The following is a 27,137-nucleotide window of genomic DNA, read 5'->3' as shown; positions in this document are numbered from 1 at the left end:
AATCCCGCATCCTTCAAGGCCTTTTTGAATGTAATGCTCACCTACATAATCATCTGACTGCTGGCACCACACATGCACTGTGATCCCAACATGAAGGAAATACCCCCCTACACATATTAGAAAACCCATGTTCAGAAGTGTTTTAGCTCCTAGTCTCTGCTTGTCTGCTCAAAGATGTTACCATCATGGAAGGAGCCATTAATGCCCAAAACTCCAGTGGCCTCGTTTACAATACTTTGATGCCTTGCGGCAAAAGGAAAGGGCAGAAATGTGCTGTATCTGGAGTATACAGCGCATTCTTGTCCATTTTCACAATGGGCTGCCATGTGCCAACTCAGGCACCCTTGTGCCATGGTGCAAGCGTGCCTGCATTTCGGGGATTATTGTTTTTGTGCAGGAAGGCACATCTTCCTGCACAAAAACAATCACAAGAGACGTTTTCCTCTTTCTATGTGTACTGCAGGATTCAGCACACATAGAAAAAGGAAAAACAAGTAGAAATAAAGTTATTTCTTCTTGTTGCGCCTCTCTTCACCCTCCCCTGGGTAGGTGTAGGAATCCGATGCAGTCCCAGGTTTACAAAACCTTGTAAATCTGGGAATGCAGAATGTTTCCTGTATGTTTGCGTGGGAATACCCGCAGCAACACCTATGGAACGCCCCTTTCACACAGAGGGCCCGATTCAGAGAACTAACTTAAGACAAAATCCTAACTTCTGTGAATACCAAAAGTAGTAAGTTTAGGATTTTGTCTTAAGTTAGTTCTGTGAATCGGCCCCATAGTAATGCGTAAATGGGGCCGTATTTACAAGGCCGTGAAAAGCCGCGCAGGGTGGATTTATGCAGCCTTGTAAATATGGGCAGGCACACTGCGCCACCGGTGCGTCCAAAAAAGTGGTCAACCGGTAACGCAATGGGCTTAGTAAATAAGCCCCCTGTCTTCTTAACTCCTTCACTGCGGCTGCTATTCCGCCGCAGTGCTAAGGGGGAGGGGGGCCGCGCGGCGCTCCCGTGCTCATGACGGAACCGCTCCGTCACGAGCCTCGGGCGCGCTGTGCTTGTGACGGAAGGGTTCCGTCACGGCCCCTCCCGCCCAATAGAACCTTCAGCGCAGGCGCGGAATTCGCACCGCGCAGGCGCGGCGAGCAGGCCGCGATGGAACCGTTCCGTCACCAGCACAGCACACTCGAGGCTTGTGACGGAACGGTTCCGTCACAAGCACGCAAGGGGTTAAAGAATACTTTCCTGGCTCACTCATACCATGGTCATTGCTGAAAGATCCTTTCTAGTCCATTATTCCTTCTCTTCCTAGGACTCAGCAAGCATGTTACTGGTTAGAGTCTCTACTTGGTACCATTTAAGGCCCCTTTTTGTTGCCTTGTAGAGACACCATGAAGTCACCATAGGCAGTGCTCCATACTGCTTGTCATACCCCACCCCCTCATTTCCATATCGCAGCCTCTACCATTCTTCCATCCATACCAGTCGTTTCTTCGGCCGAATGAGAGGCCTGTTCTGTCCGTTCATCTTATGGTACAGTCCGCAGGCGTTGCACAGGTAGTGGCCAGTGCCATCGCGGCGCCAGAGGGGGGTGGCTGTGGCGCCGCAGTTCACACACTCCCGGGCATCTGAAGGAAACATAAGGACATGTCAGCTCTAAGCAGCACCAGTGCTTGATGGGTTGCACAGAAGGTGGTATAAAAAGCAGCACATAGTAAGGTTGTTCTATCATGTGTATACCATTCGTAAGGCATTACAGAACAAGCAAACCAGTGCAATTACCATGAAGAAAGTCTTAAGAATTTAAATGTCAAAACAGAGTGTAGGAACCCTCAGTCAAAGCAGCAGTGAACTTATCACAGCTGTAGGTCTTCAGTGAGGCCCCATAACACTGTGGTAGGTCTGCTTCTTGCAGTTTTCATTTCATGTTCCAGTCTTCATAAAGCTGTTAGCACTAATCAACTTTCAACAAGTAAATCTCCATTCACTCAAGCAGTTACTATGATTAAGTTTTCTTGGAGGTAGTTTCTTGACATCATGACGTTTCGCCCTGAATAATATCGCTTCAGAGGAGCTTCATCTTGTTCTGTACTGCTGATGTGAAATGCTTCAAAGCATTTCAAATTGTAAAATACCCAACTAACATTTCCTGCAAGCACTCCCCAACAGCCCCCCAATGCAGACCAGTGGCCTTGCAAGACAGAATTTTCAGACACATGAACACAGATTGTGCCCACCTTCAGTTAAAGCAGTGCAGAATGTATAACTGATGCGTGCCTTCAACGAGGCTCCTTAGCTTTATGGCAGATGTAGTCCTTGCATTTTTCATTTTATTTTCTAATCTTTATGTACACAGGCCTGCCATTTAAAATATTGAATATATGACGTTACAAAGCAAACATTTACAACTCATGCTTTTACAGCTCGGTTTTTACATCGCAACTACCATTACATTGCATGATTTTAGAACGCATGCCATTATAACACATTTTTCAAAACTACCATTACAGCACATTCCATTACAACGCATACCATTACAATGCATACCATTACAATGCATAATACTTTTAGGGTAACAGTAGGGTAAGTGTTGGATAGCGTAGGGGTAAAAATTACTATTCCCACTCCAGTGAGTGCAACAGTAGGGTAAGTGTTGGATAGTGTGGGGGTAAAAATTACTATTCCAACTCCAGTGAGTGCAACAGTAGGGTAAGTGTTGGATAGAGTAGGGGTAAAAATTACTATTCCCATCTACCCCAAAACCGATACCCACCCTAAAACAAAAAAAACCCACTTAGTTACCTTATAATGCGTTGTAATGGCATGCGTTGTAATGGTATGCATTGTAATGGAATGTCTTATAGTGACCGGCGTTATAATGGCATGCGATGCAAATGCAGCTGCATTGTAAAAGCTGCGTTGTAAAAGCAGTGCGATATAATGACTGCGTTGTAATGGATGTTTCCTAAAATATTAATTCGAATTGGAATCCATCACCACCTAAAAATGTTAAACTCTTCTCAAGAGCTTCAATAGAAACAAAAATTTGTGTTGCTGGGAGATTACCTCGGTGAAACCTGAACTGTTCTAACTGCAGACCAGTGTTATCAGGAAGAGTTGACATGATGCAGATCCAAGACACAGCTGGCTTTCCCCAGAGCAACTTTTTCCTGACTTAAGTAGCTTATCAAGTTCTGGTTTTATTCTGGTATGTGCAGTGTGCTGTTCACATTTTAGATGAGGGAATACAAGGCAAGAGTGCAAATTAGGATTGTATGTGCCATTTATGACTGATATGGGACATCTTGAGATGTCTGAACTATGCAGGGTGGGGAGGCTGCTTAGAGGGGTCATATGAAACCGTACAGTGGGCACAGTAGTAAGGATGTTACCTCAACAAGTAGTTTTAGGGAGCCACTGTAACATTCTTACTGCCAGATTCATCAAGCATAAAACGGCTAGCAAAGGGCCAGATTCTGAGAATCTGGCCCTTTGCGAGCGCAATTTTCGCATTTGTGATTCATCATCCCAAATGCAAAAATCGCAAATTGCGAAATCGCTAAATTGCGAGGAATTGCATTTAAGGAATCTCTATTTGAGATTCCTTAAATGCAATTCATGACCCATATTTAGAATTGCGAAATCGCAATTTTTGGCCGCTATTTACCGCAAAGTCTGACTTCGTGGTAAATAGCGAAATTTGGACATGTGTGTGTGCAACATCAGTTTACATTTTCATTTCAGGGGTGCTACAGGGTGTCCTTTGGACACCCCTGGCACCCTTGAAATCGCATCCTTATTTGCGATTAGCAAATTGCTAATCGCAAATAAGGAATGACTCCCCATTCATTCCTATGGGCCTTTAGGCCCATAGGAATGAATGGTGAGTCATTCCTTATTTGCAATTTGCTAATCGAAAATAAGGAAGCTGTAGAAATCGCAAATAATATTGCGATTTCTACATGAATCCCGTTTTGCGAGTCTTTAATAGCGATTCCTTAATAATCGCTATTAAGGACTCGCAAAACAGGACAATGATGAATCTGGGGGTTACTGCCTTGTATGGTGGCGGAAGAATGGGAATGGGGTGGGTGGTGCCGGCAGAAGCAACGACTGCCCCCATCATAACCATGGCCACCGGAATCATGCTACCGTCAAGGACTGAATTATGCTTCAGAAAGGAAAAATTTGCAGCATTATGCAGCATGTTCCATGGCAATATTATTTAATCTAATTTTAACCAATATTAATTCAGTCTCGGCAAATGTTTTACCACATTAATACCATCAGTACCTGAATACAGCAATTAGCAACTGAAACATAATTATGAAACGTTTGCAAAAGGCCTATCACTGCGCGTAACCATGAGTGGCACTTTTTAAAGTAACTTTAGATATGTCTGAGATAAAAAAAAAAAATTTGTGTAAAGTATGCAAATTCTGCAGCAAATAGTGTGTGATGTGTCACAGGCATAAGCCAAATCTGCAGAATCGCATACTTTGAGAGGCATTGCCTCGGCTTGTCGCACCTTTTCTCAATGAACACTCTGTAGCGGCTTGACCCACCTGAGCTCTGGAAGAAGCCGCCATTGAAGTCCTGGTAGCTCTCCCAGTAGGACTGGTGGAGATGATGACTGAGCCCATTTGGAGTCATGGAACCCAAGGTCAATAGGTCAGGACTCATCCTCTCTGTCTTTAGAGTTTCCAGGAACTTGGAGCTTTCTTTGTCCTCGCGGCTTAGTTCCGGCGATAGGTCCTTTGGCGAGACAGGCAGGAGGCTGAAGAGGTGGGGTGCCGGGTGGTAAGAAGATGAGGTGGGGGTGGAGGTGGAGGGAAGCGTAGAGGGTGCTGTAGATGTTGGCTGGTAGAGGGACAGGCCGCCTTGCTGCAGTGGCGACTTACTGTAGGCTGCCATTGGCCAGCTGCTGGTACCGTACGGATGGTTCAGGCCATGCCCGTTGTCCATCCATTGCAGGTTTAACGGGTACACCTGGCGGACTGGAGAAAGTACAGCTGGAGTTAGTCACAAATATGAGGGGACAGAAGCATACTCAAAGGGCGGAATTGGAGCCAGGCTCCGAGCTCTCAGCCCTCACTGGGAATTAAAAAAATTAAAAGACCACAAGAAACATGTCCAGGAACCCTGATCTGTCTGCACCATGTCTTAAACTTCCTTTCTCCTATTCTTTGTCTTTTTCCTGCTTTCTTTCAAACTTTTTCTTGTTTCCTTGATTCTTTCTTTATTGTTTTTGGCTACCATTCATAAACAACTAATTTCTGTAGGGCCAAATCCTAACAGAATGGAAATGATCCAGTGTTCGCAAACCTGCTTTGTAGCAGTCCATTTTGGAAAATATTTTTAAGATCTGCAAATCTGTCTTAACTGAAATCTGACGAAGCCTGATAAAGACCATACTTCTGTTTCCAATTACTTCCCAATATCGCATACAAACTAGGAGTATAAAATGTATGCAAAAAATTCTGTCAATAAGATGAACAACGTATAAAATTCTATAATAAAGCCTGACCAAAGAGGCTTTATGAAAGGTAGACAACCCACTCATAATTCTAGGCTTATTTGTCATGTCCTTTTTTTCTATAAATTAATTAAGACTCTTCTTGGTTTATGAGCTTTAGATGCTGAAAAAACAGTTGATAAGGTTAACTGGCAATTTGTGATCTTTTAATTTTGGTCCAATTTGATTTTTACTCATGGTTAAGGCATCGTGTGCTTCCCCGTCTGCAAAAAAATATGTCAATGGCATGACTTCCTTTATTTTTAATTTATAAGGAGATATTAGGTAAGATTGTCTCCTTTCACCTGTCCTATGTTTATTAGCTATTGAGCCATTATTATACTTAATGCGTAGCTGTATTAAAAATAAAAGATTTACTATAAATGATGTCGTTTTAAAAGCATCCACATAAGCAGATAATGTATTGCTGTATATTGACAATCTGCCCGTTACCATTCCTGTTATACTACATAATAATAACAGTTGTGTTTAAGGCTCCGGATAGACCTTAAATATTCAAACTGATTTCCCACATTAAATGTTTATTGGACTCCTGATGCACTGCTTATTGCTAATATTTTTTGGTGGCCTGTGATGTCAAATATTTTTAATTTTTTTTCTAACTCTGTTAAAAAATGGTTGCCTTACATTGTGAAATTTTTATCTAAAAATTCCAAGTTTCTACGATGTTTTATTTCTATTTTATTCAATGCTTTAAATAAATTGATTACTAAATGTATTTGTAATAAGACATTTTCCTGTATTAATTATAGAACTTAAGACACTATTAAATATGTTGGTGATGGAGGCCTTTCAGGTTTTAAAAAGCATCATTTTGCTATTTTAGTTGCACTCCGCTCATTGTGGTTTCAAAGCAATGATATACCTTCTTTACCTAAATGGGTCCTCTTGGAGCACATTTTAAGCAACCCCTTTTCTTTATCACAGTTTTAACCATCTCTAATAGCTACATTTTGAAACGATCCCCCGTTATAACAGATACAAAAATGCTTCACTTAAATTTGATGCTAAATTATTAATAGTATAAATGCTTTAAAAGGTATCTTTATAGCTTATTAGTGTATCTAAAATTAATAAAGTCAATATCATTTTGATAAGTCTGGATTAATGTAAGTATTTTCTATATTTAAGACATATATCGATGCAATGCGTTTGGTTTTTATTTTGAATTCACAAAAATGAACTTTTCATATTTCCTCTTCAGAGTATCATAAAAATGAATTACTATATAACTCTTTTTTAATACAGATAACAATTATATTCCCTGTGCTAAAAGTTCTGATTTAGAGTTATTTCCTAATATTTACAACGTATATAAAAATGAATTTGGACTAATTCAAGGAATTTACACAAAATTAGTGACTTTTGGAATTCTGTTTTTTTTTTTTTTTTTTTTCTTTTTCAAAAACCTTTATTGCACCTTACAGAATACACAGCACTTGGCCTACAACCCAATCGGGCTGGCCGCCATTATCACAACATCTTATGAATGCAGTAAAGCCCAACGTATCACATGGTGACATAGTTTTGAACATTAGTCGGCTATCGCCACATAGAAAGGTGCATTTATTGGGATGTACATAAAATCAGTGAGGTTTTTGCGGTTTTTTTCATTTTTTAACGAAACAAAAGCCTAACAATCAACCAAAAGAAACACATACTTATCATGCAGTATGGGCGAATAGGTCTATTCGCTATTGAGTGGTAGAACCACTGTTCAGTCAGTCCCATTCACCAGTGTCCAAGCGCCCCCCACCCAAGCACCAGATGAGCGTACGCTCCTTTGAATTACAGTTCTACGTTCGCTCTCTCCTAGCTCCAGGGCAAGGCCCAAGTGTGTTAATGCGACCTATACTCCGTGTACCACTTCCCGTCCCTCAATTCTAAAGTGTCCCCCGTGTCCCTCTAATCCAACGGAATTCTGTTTTTAATTTTGAAATTTCCATAGATCAATGGAGAAATGTTTTGCTATTCAAAATTTGAGGTTGATTATCAGTTTCTTTGAGTCAGACTAATAGGCATATATTATGTAATTGTCTTTGGACTCCTTTTAAATAATTTAAAGTGAAATTGCTTTGTAGTCTTAGTTGCTGGCATTGCAAGAGCGAGATTGACTCCTGGACACACTTTATAATTGTCCAATGCTTTCTTTCAATGTTGTTATATGCAAAGAACTCTTATTTCTTTAGTACCATACACAGATCAAGACTATTTGGCTTTCGTACTTCAATCACTGTCATTGGAAACATAGAAATCCTTCATCTGCCCAAAAATGGTGAAAGGGACATTATTTATAAGTCATGAGGTTGGTTGGGCCCGTCTTTTGCGAATACCTCCAATCCTCTTTTTACGCGTTTTTTGATGTAAGAGACTCTGGACCTCTGACCCTCTGGGCCGGTCACACCACCTCGCACCGCGCACACTCCCTGTGGGTGTGCCCAGGCTGCCCGATCCCGCCGCTGCCCGCAGCTGAGCTCCTGACCTCTGGTGTGCCACGATCCCGCCGCTGCCCGCAGCTGAGCTCCTGACCTCTGGTGTGGTCTCAGCCTCCGGAGCGCTGCGCCGCCTCTCCTGCTGACTGCTGTCTCTCCCCTGGTGCCCGCTCCGTGACCTGTCTCCTTGTTTTCTGCTTTGTGTCCCCCTGTTCATAGCTGTATCCTCTGTTGCCCCTCTGTGCCTTCTTGCCCTGTAACTGTTGGCCGCTGTTCTCCCTTGCTGTGACCCCGCCGCGTTTCCCGCCACCTCCCCGCTGCCCCCTGCGGCCCCGCCCCCTTACACCTGAGAGCCTTCCCATTCGCCAGCCCCGCTCCCGCCTCCCAGCGGCTCCTCCCTCGCTCCGCCCCCCCACTCTCCTCATATGGCAGAGTGGAAAACGCGCAGCGTTGACGCGCAGCGGGCGCGCCGATTGTGCGCCGAAGGCGCGCCAAAGGTAAGCCCGTCTGCGCCCGTCCGCGCCTGGACTGCGCCCAGTGCCAGGACCCCTGGCCCCCACCGACGGAAGCCGACCCGACGAATCTACGACGCCACTGAACTCATCGCACTCAACACCGGCAGGACCCCGGGTTGCTACCGAGCCACACCGAGACGCACCCACGGACCCTTTAGCTGCCACTCCTGCAAGTTCTCCTGCAACCGGACCCAAGCCACACCAGCACCCACCAAGCCGAACACCAACAGCACCCACCTGAAGTGCATCCTGCTCAACACCCGCTCCGTCCACAGACACGCCGTAGAACTCTGGAACCTGCTCGACACCACAGCCCCAGACGTCGCCTTCCTCTCAGAAACCTGGATGAACGCCTCCTCAGCGCCCGACATCGCCATCGCCATCCCGGATGGCTACAAGATCATCCGGAGGGACCGCGTCAACCAGACAGGAGGAGGCATCGCCATCATCCACAGGAACAGCATCCGCATCACGACCAACGCCGACGACACCCTCGCACCCGCCGAACACCTGCACTTCCAGATCCACATCAACCCCAAGACAACCCTCAGAGGCACCCTCATCTACAGACCCCCGGGACCACGCACACAATTCAGCGAAGACATCGCCGACTTCATCAGCCCGCACGCCCTCCTCTCCGCTGACTACATCCTCCTCGGGGACCTCAACTTCCACCTGGAGAACAACAACGACCGCAACACCACCACCCTGCTGGACAACCTCGCCAACCTCGGACTCAAGCAACTGGTGACCTCCCCCACCCACTACGCCGGTCACACACTCGACCCGATCTTCTCCTCCAGCAAGGACATCGCCTTCAGCCACGCCACGGGACTCCACTGGACGGACCACAGCTGCGTCCACTTCAGCTTCAAAAGGACCACGCTCCACCATCACCAGCAACAGGTCCCCCGCAGAAGCTGGAACAAGATCACAGCCGACCAGCTCGCATCTTCCCTGAGCAAGAAGCCTCCCACCAGCACAACGAACCCCAGCCAAGCGGCCACCAACCTCACGAAATGGATCAGCGACTGCGCTGATGACCTCGCCCCTCTGAAGACCCCACCGAGCAGACCCGGCAGCAAGAAAGCCCCATGGTTTAACGAAGAACTCAAGAGCTCCAAGAAGAACTGCAGAGCACTCGAGAAAACCTGGCGCAGAGACTCAACACCGGGCAACATGACTGCCCTCAAGCTCGCCACCCGAAAACACCACCAACTGATCCACGCCACCAAGAAAACCGCATTCAAGGAACGACTGGACAACAACGCACACAACAGCAAGGAACTCTTCAACATCGTGAAAGAGCTCTCCAACCCCAACGCCGAAAACAACGACATCACCCCTTCGCAAGACCTCTGCAACTCCCTCGCCTCCTACTTCCACAACAAGATCGCGGACATCCACAACAGCTTCAGCACTCAACCGATGCACGCCACGACCGAACCACCGCCCCCCACCACCACCCTCCGCACCTGGACTCCGATCAGCACCAAAGACACCATCCGCACGATGAACTCCATCCACTCCGGATCTCCGAAAGACCCCTGCCCTCACCACGTCTTCAACAAGGCCGACACTGTCATCGCACCCCACCTGCGGGACATCATCAACACCGACACCGCCACCTTCCCGGAGAGCTGGAAGCACGCCGAACTCAGCGCTCTACTCAAGAAACCATCAGCCGACCCCACCGACCTCAAGAACTACCGCCCCATCTCGCTGCTCCCGTTTCCGGCTAAAGTCATCGAGAAGACTGTCAACAAGCAACTGGCCGCCTTCCTCGAGACGAACGGCTCCCTCGACCTCTCGCAGTCTGGCTTCCGGGCCAACCACAGCACCGAGACCGCCCTGATCGCAGCTACCGATGACATCCGAGCCCTGCTCGACAACGGAGAAACGGCGGCCCTCATCCTCCTGGACCTCTCCGCGGCCTTCGACACCGTCTGCCACCGTACCCTAGTACAGCGCCTCAGCAACGTCGAAATCCAGGAGAAGGCACTGGAGTGGATCATCTCCTTCCTCGCCGGAAGGACACAGAGAGTCCGCCTCCCCCCGTTCAGATCGGAGGCCACCAAAGTCATCTGCGGCGTTCCTCAAGGCTCCTCGCTCAGCCCAACACTCTTCAACGTCTACATGAGCCCCCTCGCAGCCATCGCACGCCAGCACAACCTCAACATCATCTCCTACGCCGACGACACCCAGCTGATCCTCTCCCTCACCAACGACCCCACCACCGCCAGAGCCAACCTGCACGAAGGGATGACAGACGTGGCCAAATGGATGTCGAAGAGCCGCCTGAAACTGAACTCAGACAAGACGGAAGTCCTCATCCTAGGATCCTCACCCTCCGCCTGGGATGACTCCTGGTGGCCCCCCGCCCTGGGCAGCGCACCCAAACCAACAGACCACGCACGCAACCTGGGCTTCATCCTGGACTCCACCCTCTCCATGACCAGACAAGTCAACGCCGTCTCCTCGTCGTGCTTCAACATCCTGCGCATGCTACGCAAGATCTTCCGATGGATCCCCTCCGAGACCAGGAAGACGGTCACCCAGGCCCTCGTCACCAGCCGTCTGGACTACGGCAACTCCCTCTACGCCGGAACCACAGCCAAATTCCAGAAGAGACTCCAGCAGATCCAGAACACCTCAGCACGACTCATCCTGGACATCCCCCGCCGCAGCCACATCTCCGGACACCTGAAAGACCTGCACTGGCTCCCGGTCAACAAGAGAATCACCTTCCGGCTCCTCACCCACGCACACAAAGCCCTACACAACCAAGGCCCAGGATACCTCAACAGCCGCCTCAACTTCTACGCTCCCAAACGCCAGCTTCGATCGACCAGCCACGCCCTCGCCGCCGTCCCCCGCATCCGAAGAGCCACCACAGGAGGAAGGTCCTTTTCCTACCTGGCCGCCAAGACTTGGAACTCCCTTCCGACCCGCCTCCGCCTGACCCAAGACCACCTCGCCTTCAGGAAGCAGCTCAAGACCTGGCTGTTCGAGCAGTAGCGGACCCCCCCCCCCCAGCGCCTTGAGACCCTCCGGGTGAGTAGCGCGCTATATAAATGCTTTGATTGATTGATTGATTGATTGGATACATATGTGATTACCCTTTCATTCAACATTATATAATCTATGTAATGTTTTTTCTTACACCCATTTTCAATTACTTGGTAGCCCTAGACATTATTTTATTTTACTTTAGCTACTTTAGCAGAACTATTAATTATATATTTTATGTCTGATGCAACAAATATACAGTGCTTGCAAATTGTATCCATTGTTTCAGTGATAGTTTTTTGTATGCCTCTATAGTCTTATAAATATCCATTAAATATTTTGCACTAGAGACAATTGTTTGCATTTTCAAGTTTGGAGTTGCAAACCCATGTGAATTGTCTCCAAAATATCTCTTGAAGCACTGGAGCAATGTCTAGCTCACACCGGGAGTGGCTGTAGGGCTCTAAGGACATCTCATAATTGGGGAGCATCTCTATGACCTGACAAAAGCTCATACCTGGGAAGTGCCTACAGATGCCTGCCCAGACCTTGGTGGTGCCCGTAGGCATCTGAGACCAGCCTATATGTGGGAAGTCAAAGCGATACAAAAGGGGATGATGGACGGAGCGTTTGAGCAAGTCAAACACTCACCCCCAGTCAACTGATCTGGGTTTAATCCATCATCATTCTTTAGCCCACTCCACCACTCCAGTTCAGACATGGCTATATGCAAATCAGTCTGACCCTGTGCCTCATGGGAACAGTCCAGCCCGAACTGCCAAGCCATATCTTCCCTGGACCGGAAACAAGCATCCTGAGACCGGTTGCGGTTTCATAATCCTCATCAGCCAGGCTATCTTGAATCCAGTGGCAAAGTGAGCAAGGGACCCACGTCTGGGCATACCCTGCCAACTTACGGCGGACAAAGCAAAACCAAAGTGGATGATGGCCGGAGCGTTTGAGCAAATCAAACACTCACCCCAGTCAACTGATCTGGGTTTAATCCATCATATATGTGGGAAGTGCCTACAGGGGCCTGCTGCCTGCTCATACCTTGGTGGTGCCTGTAGGCATCTTACACCAGCACATATGTGGGAAGTGCCTACAGGGGCCTGCCGCGTGCTCATACCTTGGAGGTTCCTCTGGGGCACGGAGGGCAGCTCATTCCTAGGGAGTATCGGCAGGGCTCTGGGCTAGCTCATACTTGGGGATTATCTGTAGAGAACTGTGGCCAGCTGTTACCTTGCTAGTGCCTAGACGGGCCTTAAGCCAGCTCATACCTTGGGCTGCCTGTAAGTATACGTGGCTGGTTCATATCTGAGGAGGGCCTTGAGAGGACTCTGGTCAGCTTATACATTTGGAGTGCCTGTAGGTTCTTTAGGCCAACTCTTACCTGGAGAGTGTTTGTCGAGGCCTGTGACCAGCTCATACCTGGGGAGTGCCTGTGGCCAGCTCATACCTGGGGAGTGCCTGTGGCCAGCTCATACCTGGGGAGTGCCTGTAGCCATCTCATACCTGGGGAGTGCCTGTAGCCATCTCATACCTGGGGAGTGCCTGTGGCCAGCTCATACTTGGGGAGTGCCTGTGGCCAGCTCATACTTGGGGAGTGCCTGTACTGTAGCCAGCTCATACCTGGGGAGTGTCTGTGGCCAGCTCATACCTGGGGAGTGCCTGTAGCCAGCTCATACCTGGGGAGTGTCTGTGGCCAGCTCATACTTGGGGAGTGCCTGTGGCCAGCTCATACTTGGGGAGTGCCTGTACTGTAGCCAGCTCATACCTGGGGAGTGTCTGTGGCCAGCTCATACCTGGGGAGTGCCTGTAGCCAGCTCATACCTGGGGAGTGCCTGTAGCCAGCTCGTACTTGGGGAGTGCCTGTAGCCAGCTCATACCTGTGGAGTGTCTGTGGCCAGCTCATACCTGGGGAGTGTCTGTGGCCAGCTCGTACTTGGGGAGTGCCTGTAGCCAGCTCATACCTGGGGAGTGTCTGTGACCAGCTCATACCTGGGGAGTGCCTGTGGCCAGCTCATACCTGGGGAGTGCCTGTGGCCAGCTCATACCTGGGGAGTGCCTGTGGCCAGTTCATACCTGGGGAGTGCCTGTAGCCATCTCATACCTGGGGAGTGCCTGTAGCCAGCTCATACTTGGGGAGTGCCTGTGGGCAGCTCATACTTGGGGAGTGCCTGTACTGTAGCCAGCTCATACCTGGGGAGTGTCTGTGGCCAGCTCATACCTGGGGAGTGCCTGTAGCCAGCTCATACCTGGGGAGTGTCTGTGGCCAGCTCGTACTTGGGGAGTGCCTGTAGCCAGCTCATACCTGGGGAGTGTCTGTGGCCAGCTCAGACCTGGGGAGTGCCTGTAGCCAGCTCATACCTGGGCGGTGCCTGTGACCAGCTCATACCTGGGGAGTGCCTGTGGCCAGCTCATACCTGGGGAGTGCCTGTGGCCAGCTCATACTTGGGGAGTGGCTGTAGCCAGCTCATGTCTGGGGAGTGCCTGTAGCCAGCTCATGCCTGGGGAGTGCCTGTAGCCAGCTCATACCTGGAGAGTGCCTGTGACCAGCTCATACCTGGGGAGTGCCTGTGACCAGCTCATACTTGGGGAGTGCCTGTGGCCAGCTCATACTTGGGGAGTGGTGGTAGCCAGCTCATGCCTGGGGAGTGCCTGTAGCCAGCTCATGCCTGGGGAGTGCCTGTAGCCAGCTCATACCTGGGGAGTGCCTGTAGCCAGCTCATACCTGGGGAGTGCCCGTGGCCAGCTCAGACCTGGGGAGTGCCTGTGGCCAGCTCATACTTGGGGAGTGTCTGTAGCCAGCTCATACCTGTGGAGTGCCTGTAGCCAGCTCATACATGGGGAGTGCCTGTGACCAGCTCATACCTGGGGAGTGCCTGTGGCCAGCTCATACTTGGGGAGTGGCTGTAGCCAGCTCATGCCTGGGGAGTGCCTGTAGCCAGCTCATGCCTGGGGAGTGCCTGTAGCCAGCTCATACCTGGGGAGTGCCTGTAGCCAGCTCATACCTGGGGAGTGCCTGTGGCCAGCTCATACCTGGGGAGTGCCTGTGGCCAGCTCAGACCTGGTGAGTGCCTGTGGCCAGCTCATACTTGGGGAGTGTCTGTACCCAGCTCATACCTGGGGAGTGCCTGTAGCCATCTCATACCTGGGGAGTGCCTGTAGCCAGCTCATACCTGGGGAGTGCCTGTGGCCAGCTCATACCTGGGGAGTGCCTGTGGCCAGCTCAGACCTGGGGAGTGCCTGTGGCCAGCTCATACTTGGGGAGTGCCTGTGGCCAGCTCATACTTGGGGAGTGCCTGTACTGTAGCCAGCTCATACCTGGGGAGTGTCTGTGGCCAGCTCATACCTGGGGAGTGCCTGTAGCCAGCTCATACCTGGGGAGTGCCTGTGACCAGCTCATACTTGGGGAGTGCCTGTGGCCAGCTCATACTTGGGGAGTGGTGGTAGCCAGCTCATGCCTGGGGAGTGCCTGTAGCCAGCTCATGCCTGGGGAGTGCCTGTAGCCAACTCATACCTGGGGAGTGCCTGTGACCAGCTCATACCTGGGGAGTGCCTGTGGCCAGCTCAGACCTGGGGAGTGCCTGTGGCCAGCTCATACTTGGGGAGTGCCTGTGGCCAGCTCATACCTGGGGAGTGTCTGTGGCCAGCTCATACCTGGGGAGTGCCTGTAGCCAGCTCATACCTGGGGAGTGCCTGTAGCCAGCTCATACCTGGGGAGTGCCTGTGACCAGCTCATACCTGGGGAGTGCCTGTGGCCAGCTATTACCTGGGGAGTGCCTGTGGCCAGCTCATACTTGGGGAGTGCCTGTAGCCAGCTCATACCTGGGGAGTGCCTGTAACCAGCTCATACCTGGCGAGTGCCTGTAGAGGCCTGTGGTCCTGTTCTGAATCGAGTTGCTGTAGAAGGAAGAGAGGGCGCTCCCGTCGGGGTCTGAGTTGTGGTAGAAGAGCTCAGGGTCATCGGTGCTTTGGAGCTGGGATTGGTCAGGAAAGTGAGGCAGGGAATCCTGGCCGCTCATGTATGTGAACTCCATGGTGGACTGGATTCAGAGCACAATGGCGTTTCCAACAGCGAACAACTGTAGAGACAGGAAACCGAAAGAGACAGGTCAGATGCAATGGGACAGTTTCGCTATTTATGTTTGGAGAGAAAGCTCAGCCTTTATTATGGATCAGGGATTAAGGTGTGTGTTGAAACAGGGAAGAAACGAAAGGAAAAGTAAAGAAAGTGAGGAAGAAAGAAAGAAAGAAAGAAAGAAAGAAAGAAAGAAAGAAAGAAAAAAAGAAAGAAAGAAAGAAAGAAAAAGAAAGAACATCACAGTGCAATAACTAAAAGATGAAAACTCAAGCAAAAGAAAGGAGAACAAAAAAGAAGAAAAATATTAGAAAAAGAAGAAAATTGAATAAACAGAAAGGTATGGAAAGAAAGATAGACACACAAAGAAATCAAGACAGAGTGGACATGTGAATAAAATTGTAAGAAGAGGCAATGACAGAAACATCCAGAAACAACGTGAGAAGAGCAAAACTGATAAAGTAAGAAAAAGAAATGAAGAACGGAAAAATAAAAGATAAGGAAAGGAAGCAGGAAAAATGCAGAAAGAAAAAATGAGCATTAGAAAAAGACCATAGTAAAAAAAGAGAAAGACTTGAAGAAAGAGAAAAAAGAAACTGACATAAATTAGAGGGATATTAAAAAAGACAATAACTCAGAAAAAGAAGCAGCGAAATAAGGCAAGAAATAATGACATAGAAATGAAAGAAGAAGCAATTCAATTCAATTCAAAATTTAGCTTTATTCGGTTGGAACAAGCAACCATAAAAGCACAAGATATACATAACAGGCTAAAAAACAATTCATTTTAAGAATAGCAACAGATACCTCTGGGATCAAACAAGGGAAGGTACAATATAGTATAGCTCTTACAGAATACCACTGTTAAAGGGTATATGATTTGAAAGTGCATAAGTGAAACATAAAACGTCACTTTATATAAAATGAAAGAAGACGCAATAAAGGAGGAATGGAAGAAAAAGTTAACCAAAGGAAAGACAGAGGGGTTGGATGAGAGAGGGTATGAGGCAAGAATGAAGGTACAGAGGGAGGAAGAGAGGATGCCTCATTAGATAAAAGAAAATATAGTAATCTGGTGAAACTTACTGCAGCCCGCCACGAGTTTGAACACCATAGTCAGTACTAATCACAGGTCCAAGGCGGAACAGAGTCACGTCACTGCTTTTAAGCAGTGTCACTAAAGGAAAAATAAAATGATCATAACTCTAAGTTATCAGCATTTTATTGTTTGCTTGTTGCGGCAGCTTTGCGGGCAGGACAGGCGGTGCTGCTCTGCTGACAGAGATGGGGAGGAGGGGAGTGGTTTGCACTCCCTAAAGTGCGCATGAATGTTTGGCCGGCACTCTGGGGCTGGCCAAACATTCATGCGCACTTTGCATGTTCTCCATGCAGATTGCATTACAGCCTGGGTGGAGAACCTGCCCAGCCACCCATTCTCTGGCTGAGCGCTGATCCACGGTGCTCAGAGCAATCACAATGCTGCATTACGGAGTTGTGATTGGCTATCGGCAGGCTGGGTGCCAGGTGCATCCTAATTCCTTCCCTGGAAGCGGGGAAGTGGACCGAGAGGAGGTGGCAGGAGCGGCAGACAGGTAAGAGTGATTAAAAAAAATATGTAATTCCCTTCCTCCCCACCCCCGCAACCCAACCCTCCCACTGCCTTCAAATACCAGCCGCCACTGCTCCAAATCAATGTCTTTGGTTGGCCTTCAATAAGCCTACGGGACTCATAGTATGGCTTAGTCACAAACTACATTGTGCACTACATAAAGTAGTACTATGGTAGTACTACTCATGTACTGCTGAATGCTGTTCAGAATCCTACGGCATGAGACCTCTGACTCTCTTGTCTTTTCTCTGTGAGATCCTCACCATGTGAAGGTCTAAAAACTGGTGTAAATATACTATAGCCCTATCTTGGAGTAAGCCAAGCTCTGTAAATGGCCACTCACAGTTACTGCAGCAATCGATTTCGTAGATCCCCGGCCACCTCAGACTACCCAATCTCTTGTGTCGCATCTATGAAACCCACCAGCCGTGGGCATAAACTCACATACACCTCCCACCCCTAATGACCACACGGCACCCATCAGCCATCTGCATCCCATCATTGATGAACACACCGCACCCACCAGCCATCTGCCTGAACTCACATACACCTCCCACTACTAAAGACCAAACCGCACCCACCAGCTATCGGCATGAACTCATATCCCCCTCCCACCACTTATGACCACACTGCACCCAGCAGCCATCTGAATGAACCACCATACACCTCCCACCACTAAAGACAACATGCACCCACCAGCTATCGGCATGAACTCACATACACCTTCCACCACTAAAGACCACACCGCACCCACCAGCCAACCACATGAACTCACATACACCTCCCACCACCAATGACCACACTGCACCCACCAGCCATCTGCATGAACTCACATACACCTCCCACTACTAAAGACCACACGCACCAAGGGGCCGGACTGGGAACCACAACCGGTTCTGGCAAAGTGCTTGGCCGGCCCCCCTCCCCACTCGGGGGAGTTGGAGGTTCCGCCGAGCTCTTTGCCGGGCCGGTTTTCGGCTGATTTTGGCACATGGCTGATTTTGCAGCTATGCTGAAAAAACGGCCACAAAAACGGCCCCAGGGGCCCAAATCCAGCCCCCACCCATGCAGTGCAAAGGGGGATTGCCCGGTGCCTGCTATGGCCAAACCGGCCCTGCACTGCACCCACCAGCCATCTGCATGAACTCACATACACTTCCCACCACTAAAGACCACACCGCACCCCCCAGCAATCTGCATGAACTCACATACACCTCCCATCACTAATGACCACACTACACCCACCAGCCACCCACATAAACTAACATACACCTCCCACCCCTAATGACCACACCACACCCACCAGCCATCTGCATGAACTCACATACACCTCCCACCACTAAAGACCACACGCACCGAGAGCCGGACTGGGAACCACAACCGGCTCTGGCAAAGTGCTCGGCCAGACCCCCTCCCCACTCGGGGGAGTTGGAGGTGCCACTGAGCTCTTTGCCGGGACGGTTTTTGGCCGATTTTGGCACAGGGCTGATTTTGGAGGTATGCTGAAAAAACGGCCACAAAAACGGCCACCAGGGGCCCTAAACCGGCCCCCTTATATGTGGTGCATCAGGGGATTGCCCGGTGCCTCTATGGCCAGACCGGCCCTGCACTGCACCCACCTGCCATCTGCATGAACTCACATACACCTCCCACCACTAAAGACCACACTGCACCCACCAGCCATCCGCACGAACACACATACACCTCGCACCACAAATGACAACACCGCACCCACCAGCCACCTGCATGAACTCACACACACCTCCCACCATTAATGGCCATAAGCACGCACCCTCCAGCCATCTGCATGAACTCATACACACCTCCCACCACTAATGACCACACTGCACCCACCAGCCATCCGCATAAACTCACATACACCACCCACCACTAATGACCACCCGCACCCACCAGCCATCTACATGAACTCACTTTCACTTCCCACCACTAAAGACCTCACCGCTCCCACCAGCCATCTGCATGAACTCACATACACCTCCTACCACAAATGACCACACCGCACCCACCAGCAATCTGCATGAACTCACATACACCTCCCATCACTAATGACCACACTACACCCACCAGCCACCCACATAAACTCACATACACCTCCCACCCCTAATGACCACACCACACCCACCAGCCTTCTACATGAACTCACATACACCTCCCACCAGCCGTCTGCATGAACTCACATACACCTCCCATCTCTAATGACCATGCCACACCCACCAGCCACCCACATAAACTCCCATACACTTCCCACCCCTAATGACCACACCGCACCCACCAGCCATCTGCCTGAACTCACATACACCTCCAACCACTGATGACCACACTGCACCCACCAGCCACCCTCATGAACTCACATACACCTCCCTTCACTAATGACCACACTGCACCCACCAGCCATCCGCATGAACTCACATACACCTCCCACCACTAATGACCACACTGCACCCACCAGCCATCCCCGTGAACTCACATACACCTCCCACCACTAAAGACCACACTGCACCCACAAGCCAACCTCATGAACTCACATACACTTCCCTTCACTAATGACCACACTGCACCCACCAGCCATCCGCATAAACTCACATACACCACCCACCACTAATGACCACCCCGCACCCACCAGCCATCTACATGAACTCACTTTCACTTCCCACCACTAAAGACCTCACCGCTCCCACCAGCCATCTGCATGAACTCACATACACCTCCTACCACAAATGACCACACCGCACCCACCAGCAATCTGCATGAACTCACATACACCTCCCATCACTAATGACCACACTACACCCACCAGCCACCCACATAAACTCACATACACCTCCCACCCCTAATGACCACACCACACCCACCAGCCATCTGCATGAACTCACATACACCTCCCACCACTAAAGACCACACGCACCAAGGGGCCGGACTGGGAACCACAACCGGTTCTGGCAAAGTGCTCGGCCGGCCCCCCTCCCCACTCGGGGGAGTTGGAGGTTCCGCCGAGCTCTTTGCCGGGCCGGTTTTTGGCTGATTTTGGCACAGGGCTGATTTTGCAGCTATGCTGAAAAAACGGCCACAAAAACGGCCCCAGGGGCCCAAATCCAGCCCCCACCCATGCAGTGCAAAGGGGGATTGCCCGGTGCCTGCTATGGCCAAACCGGCCCTGCACTGCACCCACCAGCCATCTGCATGAACTCACATACACTTCCCACCACTAAAGACCACACTGCACCCACCAGCCATCTGCATGAACTCACATACACCTCCCACCACTAAAGACCACACTGCACCCACCAGCCATCCGCATGAACACACATACACCTCGCACCACAAATGACCACACCACACCCACCAGCCACCTGCATGAACTCACACAGACCTCCCACCATTAATGACCACAAGCACGCACCCACCAGCCATCTGCATGAACTCATACACACCTCCCACCACTAAAGACCACACTGCACCCACTAGCCATCTGCATGAACTCACATACACCTCCTACCACTAATGACCACACTGCACCCACCAGCCTTCTACATGAACTCACATACACCTCCCACCAGCCGCCTGCATGAACTCACATACACCTCCCATCTCTAATGACCATGCCACACCCACCAGCCACCCACATAAACTCACATACACTTCCCACCCCTAATGACCACACCGCACCCACCAGCCATGTGCCTGAACTAACATACACCTCCAACCACTGATGACCACACTGCACCCACCAGCCACCCTCATGAACTCACATACACCTCCCTTCACTAATGACCACACTGCACCCACCAGCCATCTGCATAAACTCACATCCACCACCCCGCACCCACCAGCCATCCACTTGAACTCACATCCATCTCCCACCACTAAAGATCTCACCGCTCCCACCAGCCATCTGCATGAACTCACATACACCTCCCACCACAAATGACCACACCGTACCCACCAGCAATCTGCATGAACTCACATACACCTCCCATCACTAATGACCACACTACACCCACCAGCCACCCACATAAACTCACATACACCTCCCACCCCTAATGACCACACCACACCCACCAGCCATCTGCATGAACTCACATACACCTCCCACCACTAAAGACCACACGCACCCAGGGCCGGACTGGGAACCACAACCGGCTCTGGCAAAGTGTTCGGCCCGCCCCCCTCCCCACTCGGGGGAGTTGGAGGTGCCGCCGAGCTCTTTGCTGGGGCCGGTTTTAGGTCGATTTTGGCACAGGGCTGATTTTGCAGCTATGCTGAAAAAACAGCAACAAAAACGGCCCTCAGGGGCCCAAAACTGGCCCCCACCCATGCGGTGCACCGGGGGATTGCCCGGTGCCTGCTATGGCCAAACCGGCCCTGCACTGCACCCACCAGCCATCTGCATGAACTCACATACACCTCCCACCACTAATGACCACACTGCACCCACCAGCCTTCTACATGAACTCACATACACCTCCCATCACTAATGACCACACTGCACCCACCAGCCATCTGCATGAACTCACATACACCTCCCACCACTAAAGACCACACTGCACCCACCAGCCATCCGTATGAACACACATACACCTCGCACCACAAATGACTACGCCGCACCCACCAGCCACCTGCATGAACTCACACAGATCTCCCACCATTAATGACCACAAGCACGCACCCACCAGCCATCTGCATGAACTCATACACACCTCCCACCACTAAAGACCACCCTGCACCCACCAGCCATCTGCATGAACTCACATACACCTCCCTTCACTAATGACCACACTGCACCCACCAGCCTTCTACATGAACTCAAAAACACCTCCCACCACTAAAGACCACACTGCACCCACCAGCCGTCTGCATGAACTCACATACATCTCCCACCACTAAAGACCACACTGCACCCACCAGCTGTCTGCCTGAACTCACATACACCTCCAACCACTGATGACCACACTGCACCCACCAGCCACCCTCATGAACTCACATACATCTCCCACCACTAAAGATCACACTGCACCCACCAGCCGTCTGCATGAACTCACATACACCTCACACCACTAAAGACCACACTGCACCCACCAGCCGTCTGCATGAAGTCACATACACCTCCCACTATTAATGACCACACTGCACTCACCAGCCTTCTACATGAACTCACATACACCTCACACCACTAAAGACCACACTGCACCCACCAGCCATCTGCATGAACTCACATACACCTCACACCACTGATGACCACACTGCACCCACCAGCCACCTGCATGAATTCATACACACCTCCCACCACTAAAGACCACACTGCACCCACCAGCTGTCTGCATGAACTCACATACACCTCCCACCACTAATGACCACACTGCACTCACCAGCCGTCTGCATGAACTCACATACACCTCACACCACTAAAGACCACACTGCACCCACCAGCCATCTGCATGAACTCACATACACCTCCCTTCACTAATGACCACACTGCACCCACCAGCCTTCTACATGAACTCACATACACCTCCCATCACTAATGACCACACTGCACCCACCAGCCACCTGCATGAACTCATACACACCTCCCACCACTAAAGACCACACTGCACCCACCAGCTGTCTGCATGAACTCACATACACCTCCCACCACTAATGACCACACTGCACTCACCAGCCGTCTGCATGAACTCACATACACCTCACACCACTAAAGACCACACTGCACCCACCAGCCATCTGCATGAACTCACATACACCTCCCTTCACTAATGACCACACTGCACCCACCAGCCTTCTACATGAACTCACATACACCTCCCATCACTAATGACCACACTGCACTCACCAGCCGTCTGCATGAACTCACATACACCTCACACCACTAAAGACCACACTGCACCCACCAGCCATCTGCATGAACTCACATACACCTCCCTTCACTAATGACCACACTGCACTCACCAGCCGTCTGCATGAACTCACATACACCTCACACCACTAAAGACCACACTGCACCCACCAGCTGTCTGCATGAACTCACATACACCACCCACCACTAATGACCACCCGCACCCACCAGCCTTCTACATGAACTCACATACACCTCACACCACTAAAGACCACACTGCACCCACCAGCCATCTGCATGAACTCACATACACCTCCCTTCACTAATGACCACACTGCACTCACCAGCCGTCTGCATGAACTCACATACACCTCACACCACTAAAGACCACACTGCACCCACCAGCTGTCTGCATGAACTCACATACACCACCCACCACTAATGACCACCCGCACCCACCAGCCTTCTACATGAACTCACATACACCTCCCATCACTAATGACCACACTGCACTCACCAGCCTTCTACATGAACTCACATACACCTCACACCACTAAAGACCACACTGCACCCACCAGCCATCTGCATGAACTCACATACACCTCCCTTCACTAATGACCACACTGCACTCACCAGCCGTCTGCATGAACTCACATACACCTCACACCACTAAAGACCACACTGCACCCACCAGCTGTCTGCATGAACTCACATATACAACCCACCACTGATGACCACACTGCACCCACCAGCCACCTGCATGAACTCACACAGACCTCCCACCATTAATGACCACAAGCACGCACCCACCAGCCATCTGCATGAACTCACATACACCTCACACCACTAAAGACCACACTGCACCCACCAGCCATCTGCATGAACTCACATACACCTCCCTTCACTATTGACCACACTGCACCCACCAGCCTTCTACATGAACTCAAATACACCTCACACCACTAAAGACCACACTGCACCCACCAGCCGTCTGCATGAACTCACATACACCTCCCACCACTGATGACCACACTGCACCCACCAGCCACCTGCATGAACTCACACAGACCTCCCACCATTAATGACCACAAGCACGCACCCACCAGCCATCTGCATGAACTCATACACACCTCCCACCACTAATGACCACACTGCACCCACCAGCCGTCTGCATGAACTCACATACACCTCCCACCACTGATGACCACACTGCACCCACCAGCCACCTGCATGAACTCACACAGACCTCCCACCATTAATGACCACAAGCACGCACCCACCAGCCATCTGCATGAACTCATACACACCTCCCACCACTAATGACCACACTGCACCCACCAGCCGTCTGCATGAACTCACATACACCTCCCACCACTGATGACCACACTGCACCCACCAGCCACCTGCATGAACTCACACAGACCTCCCACCATTAATGACCACAAGCACGCACCCACCAGCCATCTGCATGAACTCATACACACCTCCCACCACTAAAGACCACACTGCACCCACTAGCCATCTGCATGAACTCACATACACCTCCTACCACTAATGACCACACTGCACCCACCAGCCTTCTACATGAACTCACATACACCTCCCACCAGCCGCCTGCATGAACTCACATACACCTCCCATCTCTAATGACCATGCCACACCCACCAGCCACCCACATAAACTCACATACACTTCCCACCCCTAATGACCACACCGCACCCACCAGCCATGTGCCTGAACTAACATACACCTCCAACCACTGATGACCACACTGCACCCACCAGCCACCCTCATGAACTCACATACACCTCCCTTCACTAATGACCACACTGCACCCACCAGCCATCTGCATAAACTCACATCCACCACCCCGCACCCACCAGCCATCCACTTGAACTCACATCCATCTCCCACCACTAAAGATCTCACCGCTCCCACCAGCCATCTGCATGAACTCACATACACCTCCCACCACAAATGACCACACCGTACCCACCAGCAATCTGCATGAACTCACATACACCTCCCATCACTAATGACCACACTACACCCACCAGCCACCCACATAAACTCACATACACCTCCCACCCCTAATGACCACACCACACCCACCAGCCATCTGCATGAACTCACATACACCTCCCACCACTAAAGACCACACGCACCCAGGGCCGGACTGGGAACCACAACCGGCTCTGGCAAAGTGTTCGGCCCGCCCCCCTCCCCACTCGGGGGAGTTGGAGGTGCCGCCGAGCTCTTTGCTGGGGCCGGTTTTAGGTCGATTTTGGCACAGGGCTGATTTTGCAGCTATGCTGAAAAAACAGCAACAAAAACGGCCCTCAGGGGCCCAAAACTGGCCCCCACCCATGCGGTGCACCGGGGGATTGCCCGGTGCCTGCTATGGCCAAACCGGCCCTGCACTGCACCCACCAGCCATCTGCATGAACTCACATACACCTCCCACCACTAATGACCACACTGCACCCACCAGCCTTCTACATGAACTCACATACACCTCCCATCACTAATGACCACACTGCACCCACCAGCCATCTGCATGAACTCACATACACCTCCCACCACTAAAGACCACACTGCACCCACCAGCCATCCGTATGAACACACATACACCTCGCACCACAAATGACTACGCCGCACCCACCAGCCACCTGCATGAACTCACACAGATCTCCCACCATTAATGACCACAAGCACGCACCCACCAGCCATCTGCATGAACTCATACACACCTCCCACCACTAAAGACCACCCTGCACCCACCAGCCATCTGCATGAACTCACATACACCTCCCTTCACTAATGACCACACTGCACCCACCAGCCTTCTACATGAACTCAAAAACACCTCCCACCACTAAAGACCACACTGCACCCACCAGCCGTCTGCATGAACTCACATACATCTCCCACCACTAAAGACCACACTGCACCCACCAGCTGTCTGCCTGAACTCACATACACCTCCAACCACTGATGACCACACTGCACCCACCAGCCACCCTCATGAACTCACATACATCTCCCACCACTAAAGATCACACTGCACCCACCAGCCGTCTGCATGAACTCACATACACCTCACACCACTAAAGACCACACTGCACCCACCAGCCGTCTGCATGAAGTCACATACACCTCCCACTATTAATGACCACACTGCACTCACCAGCCTTCTACATGAACTCACATACACCTCACACCACTAAAGACCACACTGCACCCACCAGCCATCTGCATGAACTCACATACACCTCACACCACTGATGACCACACTGCACCCACCAGCCACCTGCATGAACTCATACACACCTCCCACCACTAAAGACCACACTGCACCCACCAGCTGTCTGCATGAACTCACATACACCTCCCACCACTAATGACCACACTGCACTCACCAGCCGTCTGCATGAACTCACATACACCTCACACCACTAAAGACCACACTGCACCCACCAGCCATCTGCATGAACTCACATACACCTCCCTTCACTAATGACTACACTGCACCCACCAGCCTTCTACATGAACTCACATACACCTCCCATCACTAATGACCACACTGCACCCACCAGCCACCTGCATGAACTCATACACACCTCCCACCACTAAAGACCACACTGCACCCACCAGCTGTCTGCATGAACTCACATACACCTCCCACCACTAATGACCACACTGCACTCACCAGCCGTCTGCATGAACTCACATACACCTCACACCACTAAAGACCACACTGCACCCACCAGCCATCTGCATGAACTCACATACACCTCCCTTCACTAATGACCACACTGCACCCACCAGCCTTCTACATGAACTCACATACACCTCCCATCACTAATGACCACACTGCACTCACCAGCCGTCTGCATGAACTCACATACACCTCACACCACTAAAGACCACACTGCACCCACCAGCCATCTGCATGAACTCACATACACCTCCCTTCACTAATGACCACACTGCACTCACCAGCCGTCTGCATGAACTCACATACACCTCACACCACTAAAGACCACACTGCACCCACCAGCTGTCTGCATGAACTCACATACACCACCCACCACTAATG

The 27,137-nt window shown here is 50.7% G+C and overlaps 1 protein-coding gene across 1 annotated transcript in view; it reads right to left on the bottom strand.

Annotated features, from left to right (window-relative positions):
- Window positions 1-27,137, bottom strand: part of GATA1 (GATA binding protein 1) — a 124,269-nt gene that overhangs the window by 15,850 nt on the left and 81,282 nt on the right. The window contains exons 2-4 of the mRNA XM_078664728.1: window positions 15,351-15,579; window positions 4,565-4,996; window positions 1,482-1,627 (exon numbers count right to left, since the gene is read on the bottom strand). Of these exons, the coding sequence (XP_078520854.1) occupies window positions 1,482-1,627; window positions 4,565-4,996; window positions 15,351-15,534 (762 nt within the window). The 5' untranslated portion in view covers window positions 15,535-15,579. The remainder of the gene's footprint in view (window positions 1-1,481; window positions 1,628-4,564; window positions 4,997-15,350; window positions 15,580-27,137) is intronic.

This window comes from Lissotriton helveticus, chromosome 10 (assembly GCF_964261635.1).
Source record: "Lissotriton helveticus chromosome 10, aLisHel1.1, whole genome shotgun sequence".
Taxonomy (NCBI): domain Eukaryota; kingdom Metazoa; phylum Chordata; class Amphibia; order Caudata; family Salamandridae; genus Lissotriton; species Lissotriton helveticus.
This window is presented reverse-complemented; position numbering and strand designations above follow the sequence as displayed.